At 40.6% G+C, this 16,860-nt stretch overlaps 1 protein-coding gene across 4 annotated transcripts in view; it reads right to left on the bottom strand.

Annotated features, from left to right (window-relative positions):
- LOC148650533 (protocadherin alpha-C2-like) overlaps nucleotides 1-16,296 on the bottom strand; it is a 167,020-nt gene extending 150,724 nt beyond the window's left edge. Inside the window, exon 1 of one of the 4 annotated variants that reach the window (XM_088604463.1) lies at nucleotides 13,733-16,296. In XM_088604463.1, the coding sequence (XP_088460589.1) occupies nucleotides 13,733-16,129 (2,397 nt within the window). In that variant the 5' untranslated portion in view covers nucleotides 16,130-16,296. Of the gene's footprint in view, nucleotides 1-601; nucleotides 2,729-4,373; nucleotides 6,914-10,264; nucleotides 12,818-13,732 lie in introns of those variants that run through there. The other 3 variants (XM_088604474.1, XM_088604476.1, XM_088604483.1) reach the window with 3 other exon arrangements.
- Between the last annotated feature and the right edge of the window lie 564 nt (nucleotides 16,297-16,860).

The following is a 16,860-nucleotide window of genomic DNA, read 5'->3' as shown; positions in this document are numbered from 1 at the left end:
TTTACAATTTGTAATAAAGCTACAGTATATAGTCTTTCAGTTGTATATTGAAAAACAAAAAGGGTTCTCGTTCAGTTACTTGTGTCTATTAGGATTCGTTTTTCCATGATCGTTAGAAAAGCCTTATGCCGTTTTCCGTTGTTGTTGTTGTTTTTTCAGAATTTTGTCAAACTTAAACATGCAATAAAATATTCATATGATATATACATTATAGGACATTGATCTGTTTTTTTAAGTAAACGATCATGGTACACCCGGGGAGTGCTGGATGCAAATGCATAAGTTTCACATTCTCACTCAGATCAGGAAGACAGTATGTGAAACTCGCGATGCCAGCCGCAAGACCAACATCAATTTGACAACTTCAAGACTGTCTGCACCAATAGTTTTCATTCTCGATTTCCGTACCAACACAGACCTTCTTTAAACCTAGTATTTCAATAGTAATTATTTTCTGAGTGTAGACTTGAAATACTTTAAATTATTGGTCAATCGATTACATATACATCCTGATTCATTACTGCTCAAAAAGCATTACAAAAGCGCAACGCTACTACTAGAGAAGCAATTATGTTTGCTGGATAAGAGACACTTAATTTACCTCGCCGGAAGTATCTCCTCCTCTCTCCTGGATAACCAAAGTGTTCCGCTTGCTTCCCGGACCTATTGTAGAGCCTATACTCATTCTGGGTCCCACTAACATGTAGCGCTTCTCTCCGGCTCTGTACTGGATACTGTGGCAAAGGGTTCCGTTCCCGCTGACGTCTGCGTAATTTGTATTGCTTGAATTGTCTGGCGAAAAGCATTTTGCACTGGAACAATGCATTATTGCAAGAGTGATGATGCTGAATACAAACAGCACTGAAACTGACCCCAGGGCAATAACTAAATAAAAAGTTAAATTGCTTTCCTGGACATTTTTTTCTGGGTTTTTAAAGTCAGAGATGGCAAAGGCTTCTGTGTCCTCGACGGTAGTAATGAGTATTGTTGCTGTTGTGAAAAGTGAAATGTTCCCATTGTCTTTCACCTGCATGATCAGTTTATGTTCACTGTCGTCACTTTCCGTGAATGGGCGAAGTGTCCTGATTTCTCCAGTGTGCCGTTCCAAACTGAAGAGACTGGGATCGGTAACCTGGAGCAGTGAAAATGATAGCCAGGCGTTGTATCCTATATCAGCATCATAGACTCTCATTTTAGTTACCAAATAACCTGAATTCGCGTTTCGTGGAATTTGCAACTCAACGGAACCATTATAAATTAAAGGTGACAAAATCGCTGGGGCATTGTCGTTCTGATCGAGAATGAAAACGTTCACCGTGACGTTACTGCTGAGTGGCGGCACTCCGGAGTCAACTGCTGTAACAAGGAATTTGAAGAATTTAATCTCTTCAAAGTCAAAGCTTTTTAATGCATAAATGTTCCCATTTTCTGAATTGATGTTTAAAAAGGAGGCAACTTTCATGTCCACAAAATCATTTCCCAACATGTATGAAATGAGCGCATTTTCATTTTGGTCCGCATCACTGGCACTTACTGAAAATATGGAGGCTCCGGGAACATTGTTCTCTACTAAATAAAGTGCGTATGGGTTTTGCGAGAATTCAGGACTGTTGTCATTTACATCAGATATCATCACTGTTATAGTTTTAAAAGACGACAATGAGGGATTTCCCAGATCACTTGCTGTTATTGTAACATTATACATCGGAATGACCTCTCTGTCTAACTTCCGATTTGTCACTAAAGAATAAAAATTTTCCCTAGAGGAAGGTTTCAACACAAAGGGTAAATTGTCTTGTAAGGTGCAGACTACTTCGCCATTCTTGCCCGAATCGCTATCTACTACACCCATCAGGGCTACAACAGTACCAGGACGTGCGTCCTCGGGTATTACATTTGACAAGGAAGTGATGTCTATCTCTGGCCTGTTGTCATTTGCATCTTCAATTTTTACTAAAACACTGCACTGGGCAATCAAAGGGCTTTGCCCCTTATCAGAGGCCTGTATATCGATTTCATAGCTCTGGTGTTCTTCAAAATCTATTTCCCCCTTAACTTTAATTTCTCCTGTTTCCATATTTAAATCAAATGCCTCATATTCTTTACTTCGTATGCTGTTGCCAAACGAATACACCACTTCACCATTAGGCCCCTCATCCAAATCCGAGGCGTTTACCTTTATTAACAAAGTACCTACGGGAACATTTTCTTTCAAAGTTACCGAATAGACTTCTTTATCAAAAACCGGAGCATTGTCATTAATATCAAGGACTACTACAGTAATATTGAGAACCCCTGATCTCTCCGGTGTTCCTCCATCAAAGGCTGTCAGGAGCAGAATATGATTTGGTTTCTTCTCTCTGTCTAAAGGCTTTTGTAGAACTAAAACGGGAATTTTTTTATCTTCACCTCGGTCTTTTACTTCTAACTGAAAGTGTTCGTTTTGATTCATTTTATAGGAGCGCAGTGAATTGATACCCACATCTGGGTCAAACGCTCCTTGCAATTGGAAGCGCGCTCCCGGTATTGTGGACTCTGCTATTTCCAAACGTTTCTCCCTTTCTGGAAAATTCGGGGAATGATCATTTACATCAAGAATTCCAACTTCAATGTGATGCATTTCTAGTGGATTTTCTACAACAGCTTTAAGGTTTATAACACACTTACTGTTCTTCTGGCACAGTTTCTCTCTGTCTATATTTTCATTGACGAATAAAGAACCGTCCTTTTGATTTACCTGAAAGAGCTGTTCTTTGGATCCCGAGACAACACGAAACCCGCGGTCTCTCAGTTTTTCAATGTCCAGACCAAGATCCTGAGCGATATTTCCCACAAACGAACCGATTTTTAATTCCTCCGGAATGGAATATCGTATTTGTCCCGAAGCCCCTCTCCCAAAGAACAACAAAAACGCATAACAGAGAAAAGCCCATCGGTACTCCCATCGCTTTCTGCAATGTTTGTGTCGCATGGCAAAAATATCCAGCAAATGGTAATGCATGTGGAAATGTGCCCTTTAAAATACTTCAGGCAGAAGGGCGAAGGTCTTCTTTCATATCCATACATAAAATCCGTTAAAAATAACAAAAACAGACGGTCTGATCCCGTTAAATCTCGCGTTCGGCTAATTCTTTTGTTCCGTGATCAGAGGTACAGTAAAAGCAGTCCCTAAGAAGGAAGATCGTTTTTGTGTACGGTTATCAAAATAGTAACCTTTGATAATAGTGACACCATGCGTCAAGTACAAGACATTGCCATCCAGGTACATCATTTTGCAATTGCTACTTTATTGATTGTGTAAATAATCTTATTTACATCCCCCTATTCCTTACAAAACTGTCTATGTCTAATGGAACAAGTTCTTATAAAGACACGTTTAATGGTGTGATTGCAAACAAATCGACTGGTATAGGTTAATTCCATACTGGAGAGCAAAAAATGTTGGTTTTCTGCTGCAAAACCTACATAAGATAAACCGTCATTATGGGCCCACCTTTGAATTCTTATATATTTTTTTTATTTTCTTTCTACCTTTCAGGGTGGAATTAACCTCTACTTGTTACTATGTGTTGGGACGCTTACACATCTTCACTTTCTACCATATCAATCATGCCAATTTTAAACCACAAATAAAACATAACATTGGCAACATTTCACGATTAAACAAATATGCTAACCTTTATTAACAATGGTTTTTGTAGAAAAACTTCACATCGAAAACATTTTAGGTTTCAGTAAGATCGTGGTTTCTGTATAAAGTGGATTAGAAAAAAAACTGAATTGTGTATATATTATCTGAGGAATAAATAATATAAATGCAGAGGAGTAGACAGAACCTACTTTTTTTAAAGTAGGGCACCGGAGTATTTTGTCAGAAATTGATAAAATGTGCAATTCAAAGCTGTCACTAAATGAAATACATTAATTTGTATAAGAGAACGCATTAGGTATTCTGTGAATTCTTTTTAGACCTCAAAGTGAAATATTTCCATCTTTAAAATTAAACACAGTGGTGCTGGCGCCACTAAACATAAATGCAGTGAAAATTAATGGCATTTCTCTTAGTCACTTCGTATAAAACAATATCAAAGGTTCATCTGTCGTGACATTAGTCGTGAATTAGCAATCGGCAGCCACCATCACAAACAGCAATTCAATTATTTCAGAATCTACTTTGGAGTCTGTATTACATGAATGTATTATTACTAACAATAACAGTTATGAAAGCGTTGGGATCTTGTGGAACATTGCTACTTTGCAAAAGTAAACTACGCCACGAAAAAATAAAACAACTCCCTGAAGCATTCTTAATACAATTGCCAAAGAAGTCGGTAATGCAAAGGACAGAAATCATGAAATAACCAGAACCATACCTCTTCTGACGCTTTCCTTCCGTTCTCCGCGATGACTAGAGTATTACCATTGCTTCCCAAGCCAATCGTAGAGCCTATACTCATTCTGGGCCCAACGACCACGAACCGTTTGTCTCCGGCTCTGTACTGGATACTGTGGCAAAGTGTCCCATTCCCGCTCACCTCGGCGTAATTTGTATCCGGAGAATATTTACCAAAATAGTCCCGTGATCTGCAACACTGCATGGTAACCAGCGTGAGTACACTGATCACAAATAAAAATGAAACTGACCCCAATGTAACAATTAAATAAAAAGTTAAGTTATTTCCGTCCTGAGATTTAGCTGCATTGTTGACATCCGAGACTGCAAAAGACTCCATACTCTCAACAATGGTCATAAGTATAGTTGCTGTTACTGAAAGAGATACGTTGCCGTTGTCTTTTACCTGGATGATCAGTTTATGCTCACTGCTGTCTGTTTCTGTGATAGAACGGAGTGTCCTGATTTCTCCCGTGTAGCGCTCCAAACTAAAGAGACTGGGGTCAGTAGTTTGGAGCAGTGAAAATGATAACCAGGCGTTGTATCCTATATCTGCATCATAAGCTCGTACCTTGGTAACCAAATAACCAGCATTGACATTTCGGTGAATCTCCACAGTTTCAGCAGATCCGTTAGCACTTAACGGAGACAAGATCACCGGAACATTGTCGTTCTGATCCAGAATAAAAACATTCACCGTGACGTTGCTGCTCAGACACGGAATTCCTGAATCTTTTGCTATAACATGAAATTTGAAATTCTTAACATGCTCGAAATCAAAGCTTTTTAGCGCATATATGTTTCCATTATCGGGATTGATATTCAAAAATGAAATGATCTCCACAAATTCATTGCCCAATGAATAGGAAACATGAGCATTCTCGTTTTGGTCTGGATCGTAGGCAGTTACAGAGAAAACAGAGGCACCCGGGACATTGTTTTCAAACAAATACAATGTATATGGATCCTGTGAAAATGTGGGACTATTATCATTGACATCTGATAACTCCACGCTAATGGTTTTATGAGAAGATAGGGAAGGGGTTCCCAAATCCCTTGCTGTTACTGTTATATCATACTGAGGCACGGCCTCCCTGTCCAAATGCCTTTTTGTCACAAGGGAATAGAAGTTTTCCTGAGATGTTGACTTCAAATCAAATGGCAGGTTTTCGTCTAACGAACAAACTATTTCACCGTTCTTCCCAGAGTCTAGGTCCGTAACGCCGATCAGCGCGATCGCAGTACCAGGACGCGCATCTTCAGGAATAAGGCTAAACAAAGACGTCACATCTATCTCGGGCCTGTTGTCATTAACATCTTCAATCTTTACGAACACATTGCAGTGAGTAACCAATGGCACAAGTCCCTTATCGGAAGCTTGTATATTAATCTCGTAGGCCCGCTTTTCTTCAAAATCGATCATTCCTTTTACTCTGATTTCCCCAGTTTTACTGTCCAAATCAAACAGCTCTGACACTCTGCTTCTGAATGTACTGCCAAATGAGTATTCTACCTCTCCGTTAATATCATCATCCAGATCAGATGCATTTACTCGTACCACAAAGGTACCAACTGGGACGTTTTCCCGCAAGGTTACTGAATACTTTTGTTGATCAAATACAGGAGCATTGTCATTGATGTCGAGAACAATAACAGTAATGTTTAGCGCACCAGACCTCTGTGGGTTTCCACCGTCAAATGCTGTAAGTTGCAAATTGTGTACCGGAATATGCTCTCTGTCTAAGGGTTTCTGCAGTACCAGTATGGGAATTTTACTATCTTCGCTAAGGTCTTCTACTTTCAATTCAAAGTGTTCGTTTTGGCTAAGTTTGTAAAAGCGCAAGGCATTTAAACCAACATCTGGGTCATGTGCACCTTCTAATTGGAATCGAGCTCCGGGGAAAGAGGATTCTGAGATTTCCAAGCGTTTATGTTGATCTGGAAAACTCGGGGAATGATCGTTTATATCTTCAATGTCTATTATAACATGATGAATTTCGAGAGGGTTTTCGATTACAGCTTTAAGGTTAATATAACAGTGAGCGTTCCTGCTACAGAGTTCCTCTCTATCTATAATATCATTAACAAACAAAGAGCCGTCTTTTAGATTTACCTGAAAAAGTTCCTGCTTTGATACCGAAACAATGCGAAACCTTCGATCTGTGAGGCTGTTGACATTAATTCCAAGATCCTTTGCGATATTTGCAATAAATGTTCCTTGCTTAGCTTCCTCCTGAATGGAATATCGTATATCTGCTGAAGTTCTTTCCCAGAGAAAAAACAGAAATGTGAAATGAAGAAACGACCACCGGTATTCCCACATTTCTCTTTGAGGGATATATCGCATGGTGAAAATATTCAATAAGCCATTGCCAGCAAATCAGATTCTATTCGACATTATTTTTTCTTCTTGTTCGAAATACTGTATCCATGTCTCCCAGTTCTTTAGGAATATCCAGATAAGGAAGTCATGTTTTCAGGCCGCGATATCAGATGGAGTCCTTCCCCGTCCACATTATTTTCCTACTCTCCGATGCGAGAAAAAAAATAGGGCTCTGGGATGGGCAGGGCTTACAAAGTTAAAACGCTTATTTAACTGTAGTCTTTGACAACAGTGACACCATGCGTTGCAAATCTGAATGCAATATTAATGTATTAGACTATTAATGCTCCAATTCGAGGATAATCTCTAAATCAGTACATACTGTACAGTAGAAGAGGCAGGGGCGTAGCCACGATTGATCCTAGGCCTACCCAATCAGTCCAAAGTACTGTAATTTACGATTTTGTCCCCCTTGTTTGCGTTACATGATTTGCTTTTAAATGTTACGTTTTTATTTTATTTTTTCATAGTATGTGCTTTGCTATAGGCTCGCAGTATCTTTGTGCCCAGTAAGAAAACTATGTAAATGTGGTGGTGCGGTGCAAGCTTAGCCTTAGCCTAATTGGCTATCGTTGTCGTCAGACCCTCTTAGAGCTATCTAGCACTAGGTTTTTGGTTTGTTAGCCAACATGGTAAAACAAATGCATATATCTACGTTTTTCAAAAAGCCGCCTGTAGATGACCAGACCAGTCATGAAAAAAAGAAAACACATGAGACGCTACGGGCATCTTGGGTTTTAAGGAGTACAGCCTGCCTTCCCGAAAACAAGTGTTTCTGGAACATAAGGGCAGTGCACGCGTTTGCTTGTAGCAGCTCGATACATGCTCAACCTGTAGGAGTTAAGCAGGAAGAGGTTTTAAAATTTCTCCTGTAAACAAATTACAAGTTTTGGAATGCATGAATAACATTAAGATAATATTGACGGATAGACGCGAGTGTGCATTTCACAGATAACTATTCAGCTCGCCTCTAAATGCCCTGCAGTATTTTTAGGTGAATGACGTTTACAGAGCTAAAATACATCCAAAGTATGTATTTGACGCTTTTATTAGCAGACCATTCTTGCAATTTAAGGTACGATGAATTGGTTTGCACTATAATGCGACTAAAACAATTCATATGCGACTATAACAATTCTTGTGGAGAGTCACGAATTTCCAAATTAGGTGTCTTTTGGCATCGAAAATAGAATACTAATTTCGTAGATTTCATAAAAGGTTTAAAAGCATCATGAAGGATCAAACAAGATCTTCAGAACTTAATATTTTAATACCTTCGCAATTGTTATTCTCATGGCGCCTCACTCGATATTACCCATGGTGCGATGCATTTACTCCAACCTCTGAAATCATACGTACGTGCACGTTCTTCTGGTATTTTATGCTCAAGTCCGCTGAATATTTAAAGGCAAGTTAAAAGCTCCGTGACGTTGCCCCCCCTACAGACAGCTGTTACCCTTAACATTTTAAAGACAATCAATATCCATAAACATATGAGCCTCCTTAGATGTGAATAATACTAAGACATGACGCATGCCAACCAGTTAACGATCTACGACATAAACCTGTGGTTGTAATGTATGTAAAATCACCGTGATTCTAAGATCTATGGTTTTTATTTTCTAAGGCACGTTTTCCTTTCCTTTCCCTACCGTGACATACTGTTGCCAAATGCGTAACTGTGGGATACCATCACGACAATACCTCCACAGCCTATTATGATAGGGACCCCATATATATCGCATGTATATCACGACTGGCGCCTTGCTTCCATGCCACCCTGGCACCGCTGTTGCAACAAAAGTCCCATATCAGGACATGATATACCCAGATAGGACGTGTCGGGAAAGATGGACTTTGTGTTGCGACATTGGGTCAGCATATCCTGTCAGGGTATGTCCTATCGCAACATATGGACTCTATGTCGCGACAGGCGGATAGGGCGTTTTGTCAGGGGTATGTCACATCGCAATATAGGGTTTCATGTCACGACATGGGCGTGACAGTTTTTGCCATATCGCGATATATGAACGCCATGTCGGGACATGGGAAATGGGCATTTTTGCTGGGGTATGTCATATCGCAATATGCGGGCTTCATGTAGCGACATGGGGGGGTTGGGCGTTTGTCATATCGCGATATGTGGACTCCATGTCGCGACATGGGGGTGGGCGTTTTGTCGGGGTACGCCATATCACGATATGCGGGCTCCATGTCGCAACATGGGGGCTGGGGCGTATTGTCTGGATATGTCATATATGGACTAATGTGGCGACAGTGGCATCATGACAGTGATGTGCTAGTCGCAATGGGTATCGCGATATGATCGTGACATGCTATCGGAGTCCTGAAAGCCCTATGGATTTCATGACATTCTTTGTATGCTTTTCAATTTTGACCTTAGTGCGACTTCTCTTGCAATGGATGTGTTACTGTATATCCATCGTGCTCATACAGCACACACGGTTAACGTCCGCTGTGGCGCTTTACCCAATCAGAGTGTGGATTCTTATTCACCAAATCGCAGCCAGAACTGTTCGGCGGTTTAGCCAATCACGGGTCGGAGAGCTGTTCAAGGAAGCAGCGCCAGGTGGATCGGCTTGTTTACTGTCAATGAGAATCTATTTTTAAAATGCTTTACTTATTTGAAAAATTACTACATCGGCTTATTTTTTAACGTCTTTATTGATTTACAATGTCCCATACTCTTCGAAATAAATACATATTTTATTTGCAATATAACTGTCTCCGCTGCTTTCTCTAATGAACACGTTGGTTTTTTGCGTGTGTCCTCCGTGGCACAGTAGCGTTCGGCAGCCTAGGTAATTGTTGCTTAACCTGTGTGTGTGTGAGAGAGAAAGACAGTAGGTATATATAAGGTTCCGCTAATTCTGCTGTTTGATTATACCGCTCGAGGATTGCATTGTAAATTGGAGTGGTGCCCCCATGCTGGCAGGACGGTCAGTTAGAGCCCGGGCCATCCAGTTTTGCACAGGCCCACCCAAAAATAAATTCCTGGCTATCAATTCCTGATCATAAAAGGCAACCTACTGTATTGAAGGTCTGCATTGCCAGCTGCTGTTCAACTTTATGCTAGAAGAAATTTCTGAAAAGATGGCAGAGCTGTTGTGACAGTAATGTTTTGATAATGTCCACGAAGTCAAACTATTTAAGCCATTGTCTCATCGGACTGAAAAAAAAAAAAGGTTTTGCGAGTTGCACGGAGGAAGTATACAGTATACGCCATCAGGACCAATTTGGTGTTTACAAACGCACCTCATCTTATCGGTGAGTTGAATTGTAGAAATGTAAATTAACACAACCTGCCCTCGTGTTCGGGGCGAACAAAACCGTCAGATACTTTGGAACCTCTAGAAGAAATGGAACCTAATTCAAGTACATGGATAAACTTAATCTCGAAGAAATGATTAAAAAAATAGGTTTGACAAAGTTGCATTTTGAGGGTGATGTAACCAACCACGACTTACCTCTCCCGAAGCTCTCCTTCCGTTCTCAGCGATGACCAGAGTGTTCCCATTGCTTCCCACGCCGAGCATAGAGCCTATACTCGTTCTGGGTCCCACTAACATGTAGCGTTTCTCTCCGGCTCTGTACTGGATGCTGTGGCAAAGAGTTCCATTCCCGCTAACTTCCGCGTAAGTTTTATCCCGAGAACACTTTGAAGCATAGGCTCTAGATCGAGAGCACTGGATTGCTATCAAAACAAAGATGCTAATCAAGAAAAGCGCTGAAACTGACACCAATGTGATAATTAAATAAAACGTTACATTGTTTTCGTCCTGATTTTTAGCAATGTTTTTAAAATCAGCAATCGCAAACGATTCTGTGGCCTCGACTGTGGTAACAAGCACCGTTGCTGTTGCTGAGAAGGAAACGTTGCCGTTGTCTTTTACCTGTATGATCAGTTTATGCTCGGTGCTGTCCGTTTCCGTGAATGACCGAAGTGTCCGTATCTCTCCTGTGTAGCGCTCCAAACTAAAGAGACTGGGGTCCGTAACTTGGAGCAGTGAAAACGATAACCAGGCGTTGTATCCTACATCCGCATCGTAAACCCTCACTTTAGTGACTAAATAACCTGCGTTTACATTCCGGGGTATTTCCTCCACAACTTCAGCAGACCCGTTAGAATTTAAGGGAGACAAAATCATGGGAGCATTGTCGTTCTGGTCCAGAATAAAAACATTCACTGTGACATTGCTGCTCAGCGATGGCACTCCAGAGTCCTTGGCTACGACTTGGAATTTAAAGCTTTTAAGCTCTTCAAAGTCAAAACTTTTCAAAGCGTAAATATTCCCGTTTTCCGAATTGATGTTTAAGAAAGATCTTACTGTTCCGTCCATCGGTCCATTTCCCAGTTCATATGAAACAAGGGCATTTTCGTTTATGTCTGAGTCGGATGCACTAACCGAGAATACGGAGGCCCCTGGGAAGTTATTTTCATATAAGTATAATATGTATGGATCGTGAGAAAATCTGGGACTGTTGTCATTTACATCGGATAACTCCACACTGATGGTTCTAGCTGATGATAAGGAAGGAATCCCTAAATCGTTCGCGGTTATTGTAATATTGTAGACAGGAATGGACTCCCTGTCTAACTGCTGCTTTGTCACTAATGAGTAGAAATTGTCTTCGGACGATGGCTTCAAATCAAAAGGAAGGTTTTCTGAAAGGGTACACTTTATTTGGCCGTTCGTACCAGAATCACGGTCCGTTAAACCAATCAGAGCTATCACAGCACCGGGGCGCGCGTCTTCTGGAATCCGACTGGACAAAGAAGTGATTTCTATTTCCGGCCTGTTGTCGTTCAGATCTTCCACTTTTATAAAAACACTGCAATGCGTAGTTAAAGGCACGACTCCTTTATCAGATGCTTGCACGTTAATCTCATAAGCCTGCTCCTCTTCAAAATCGATTAAACCCTTGACTTTGATTTGTCCAGTTCTACCGTCCAAATCAAAAAGCTCAGACACTCTGCTCCTGAACGTATTACCGAAGGAGTACACAACCTCACCGTTGGCACCTTCATCTAAATCGGATGCATTTAGCTGTATGATAAATGTACCGATTGCAGTGTTTTCTTTCAGTGTTACCGAATACTTCTGCTGATCAAATACTGGCGCATTGTCATTGATGTCAAGGACTATGATTGTAATGTTAAGAGTACTTGATCTTTGTGGTTTACCACCATCAAAAGCAGTCAGCTGCAGGTTATACACAGGAATGCGTTCCCTGTCTAAAGGTTTTTGCAGAATTAAAAATGGAATTTTATTGTATTCGCTAAGGCCCTGTACATCCAATTCGAAATTTTCATTTGGACTCAGCTTATAAAATCTCAGAGAATTTGAACCAACATCTGGGTCATGAGCAGCTTCTAACTGAAACCGTGCTCCTGTTATTGCGGACTCCGGGATTTCCATTTGCTTCTCATTGTTTGGAAAACTTGGGGTATAGTCATTAACATCCACAATTTCTACTGTTATATGGTGGATTTCCAGAGGATTTTCTACAACAGCTTTTATATTAACAATGCACTGAGACATTTTACTGCACATTTCCTCTCTGTCAATATTTTGATTAACAAGTAAAGCGCCGTCCTTTAGGTTTACCTGAAAGAGCTGTTTTTTTGTTCCAGAAACGATGCGAAGCCGACGGTCCGCTATTTGTTCGGAATCTAATCCCAGATCCTTTGCAATATTTCCCACAAAAGTACCCTGTTTAACCTCCTCCTGAATGGAATAACGGAGTTGAGCCGAAGTCCTTTCCCATAGAAAAAACAGAAACGCAAAATGGAGACATGTCCGAAATTCCCATCTTTCTTGTCCGCAGTATCTCATAGCGAAACAGTCCACAAATATCAACGGCAAACAATAAAACACACTGAGAAGTATTCCTCCTTTGCAAATGGCATATATATCTACTTCCAATAACCGTTTGAGTTACAGTACATCAACGTATCATAACACATTATCCCAGGCCTTAAAGTGAACCTTGTTTCTCTCTCCACACGACTTCGTCTGTTTCTGTGTATTGTGTGATGAAGGCTACTCCTACAAAGGGCAGGGTTTGAGTTTTTAACGTAAACCTTGATGATAGTGACACTGTGTGGCCAAAGCAAAACACTACAAATTGCTTTCTTGTCTTAAGGATTGCTAAATTAGGTTTTACGCACAAACATAGCTCTATTGTCTTCAAAATGAATTATTCTAGATTCCACTAAACTCTCGTTGTCCGGAAGATGTTCTTAATTTTGTAATATTTTTTCTTTATAGAATCAAAATTTCTTAAGAGATATGTTCTTAATTAAAATCGTATCATTTTCTGTACAATAATACCGTTTGTATAGTTTTTTTTTCATGAGTATAATTTTATCAAGATTCAAAATCATTCCGAACAGAAGGACAAAATATATGTAGAACAAACACAATACTGTATGTAATTACAACTTTAAAAGCTCACATTCAGAAACTCCTACATACAACGAATTATACACAAACCACAGGGTGCATGATATTTCGCCATTATAAGAATCGCCAGGCTAAGTACAGAAAACACATTTCTAATCCAGACAGGTTCTGCTTTGAAACCCAGAACCCAGAAAACCAAAATTTAACTACATCCTTTTCTCTGAGATCATAAAAGAAACCGTTCCCAGCACGTGTAGGAAAACATAATGAAGTTCCAATATATTTTAAACAACAATTAAATTATCTATTAGCCATCTTACCTATTACCTACAGATTATTACCCAAAATATGTTGAATGGCATTCCTTTGCGTCTTTGAGTTTACCTGAGACATGATATAACAAAGAACTTTCCCCGTTTGGATATTCGTCCACTTTCTGTGATCATTGAAAGGGTCATGACAGGATGGAGTTACGATTAGCAAAATAGGGTGTGCACAAACTGACATTGAAGTTCAACCATAGCTTACCTCTCCCGAAGCTCTCCTTCCGTTCTCTGGGACGACTAGCGTGTTTCCATTGCTTCCCACGCCGAGCATAGAGCCAATACTCGTCCTGGGTCCCACTAACATGTAGCGCTTCTCTCCGCCTCTGTACTGGATACTGTGGCAGAGAGTTCCGTTCCCGCTGACTTCCGCATACTTTGTATTTTTCGAGGACTCAGAAGAATAACATTTTCTGGAGCACTGCATTATAACCAAGGTGAATACACTGATCACGAACAACGCAGAAACACACCCCAGGGTCACCATCAAGTAAAAAGTTAAATTGTTGCTTTTTTCTTGCTTCATTGGAGTTTGAAGATCAGAAACAGCGAAAGATTCCCCCCTTTCGACTATGGATATCAGTATAGTTGCTGTAGCCGATAGAGAAACGTTCCCATTATCTTTTACTTGTACGATCATTTTATGTTCGATGTCGTCGGTTTCCGTGATTGAACGAAGTGTCCTGATTTCTCCTGTGTAGCGCTCTAAGCTAAAGAGACTGGGGTCCGTAACCTGGAGCAGCGAAAAGGATAACCAGGCGTTGTATCCTATATCTGCATCGTAAGCTCTCACTTTAGTTACTAAATAACCTGCGTTCACACTGCGCTGTACTTCCTCAACAGCTCCAGCTGACCTGTTAGAATTTATAGGAGACAAGATCACGGGAGCATTGTCATTGTGATCCAGAATGAAAACGTTCACTGTGACGTTGCTGCTTAGCGACGGCACGCCAGAGTCTTTCGCTGTAACGTGAAATTGAAAGCTCTTGAGCTCTTCAAAGTCAAAACTTTTTAAAGCATAAATATTTCCGTTTTCCGAGTTGATGTTTAAGAAAGATGTTACAGTTTGGTCTGTCTGTCCATTTCCCAGAGCATAAGATACACGCGCATTTTCATTTTCATCAGCATCCGACGCACTTACTGAGAATACTGAGGCACCTGGGACGTTATTTTCGAACAGATACATTGTATACGGATTTTTAAAAAATATCGGACTGTTGTCATTAACATCTGATAACTCCACTTGAATGGTTTTGGCAGACGACAACGAAGGACTTCCTAAATCCTTTGCAGTTATAGTTATATCATACTGAGGTTTTGACTCTCTGTCTAAATACCGTTTTGTCACTAAAGAATAAAATTTGTCCTCAGATGACGGCTTCAACTCAAACGATGTGTTTTCCGAAACAGTGCAGGCAATTTGGCCGTTTGTTCCAGAATCCAGGTCTCTAACTCCAATCAGCGCTATGACAGTGCCAGGACGAGCATTCTCGGGTATCAGACTCGACAAAGAAGTGATATCTATTTCGGGCCTATTGTCGTTCACATCTTCCACTTTTACAAACACATTGCAATGAGTAGTTAAAGGAACATGCCCCTTGTCTGACGCCTGCACGTTAAGCTCGTAAACCTGCTTTTCTTCGAAATCGATCAAGCCCTTAACTTTTATCTCGCCTGTTTTTCTGTCTAAATCAAAAAGCTCAGACGCCCTGCTTCTGAATTTATTACGGAAAGTGTATTCGATCTCTCCGTTGACGCCCTCATCCTGATCTGAAGCGCTGACCCGCACTACAGTAGTGCCGATCGGAACATTTTCCTTTAACGTAACCGAATACTTCTGTTGATCAAACACAGGAGCATTGTCGTTGACATCTAGCAGCGTGACAGTAACGTTAAGAGCCCCAGACCTCTGTGGGTTTCCGTTGTCACAGGCTGTCAAGAGCAACCTGTGTACTGGAATACGCTCCCTGTCCAAAGGTTTGTGCAACACTAAAACTGGGATTTTCACATCTTCGCTAAGGTCCTCTGTCTCTAACTGAAAATGTTCGTCGTGGCTCAGTTTATAAAAGCGCAGGGCGTTTAAACCAACATCTGGGTCATTCGCCCCCTCTAATTGGAATCGAGCACCCGGCATTGCAGACTCGGAGATTTCCAGCCTGTTCTCTTTGTCCGGAAAGCTGGGAGAATGGTCATTTACATCTGTAATTTCCACGGTTACATGGTGCATTTCAAGAGGGTTTTCTACGACAGCCTTAAGGCTAACATAACATGGAACGGTTCTACCACACAGTTCCTCTCTGTCTATATTCTGATTCACAAACAAAGCACCGTCCTTTTGATTTACCTGGAAAAGCTCCTGGTTTGATCCCCCCACAATACGAAGATTCCGGTCAGCTAACTGTCCGATGTTAAAGCCCATATCCTTTGCAATATTTCCAACGAAAGTGCCAATTTTTAATTCTTCCTGAATGGAATAATGTATTTGAGCCGTAGTCCTTTTCCATAGGAGCACTGCGAAGATGAAATACAGGAATGTCCATCGATTCTCTCGTTTTCTTCTGTGATATACGTGTCCCATGACGACCAGCATTACGCTTTTCATGCACAAATGGGCAGCACAGTCCAACAAAAATAATTTCCTTCTTCTTGGAAGAAAAATGTGTAGACGGCCATTTACTGTTTTATACCTAAGTATCGGGTAATTTCCAAGGCCTAGATGTACATAAAGCGGTCTAGCCGTCTCCCTTGTTTGCTACGCGCACGATACCCCGTTTCTGCTTTCTGATAGGGTAAGAATCGTCGATGAAGAAGCTGATGGTAATATACTGTAATGTTTTTCCTTTATACGGTTTTCTTGGATAACAGTGACACCACGTGTCTCGCAGCAAAAACAACAATTGCATGTAAGGCAATATTTTAGGTTTTCCTCCGATTTTATTTTATTTTTTCATTCGATGTCAGAGATAAACTCATAAGCGTCACACATAGCCTAATAAAAAGCTCGTATCTTCACTTCATATCATACTGTACATATATACACGTTGCCCATAATTCTTACATCGTACAAGAGTTTGTGGTAGTATTTAAAAACTTTTATCTCATAATACTTAGCTAAAGCAATCTGTAGACTTTTAATTCCATTATGATGTGTATGCACACACTGGAATCTGCTTGAATTTGATCTTTTTGAATAGTGAAAGAGTGTTACGGAATATTAATGAGGACCCTAAGCAGGAAAATCAGGACGAACTCCAGAGGCGTAGTCGATTTAACAGTCCGAAGTCCGAAAGCCGGAGGAAAACAAACCGGTGCAAAAGTCACAAAATCAGAAGC

Source organism: Lepisosteus platostomus, chromosome 13, assembly GCF_059453375.1.
Source record: "Lepisosteus platostomus isolate fLepPlt1 chromosome 13, fLepPlt1.hap1, whole genome shotgun sequence".
Lineage (NCBI taxonomy): Eukaryota > Metazoa > Chordata > Actinopteri > Semionotiformes > Lepisosteidae > Lepisosteus > Lepisosteus platostomus.
This window is presented reverse-complemented; position numbering and strand designations above follow the sequence as displayed.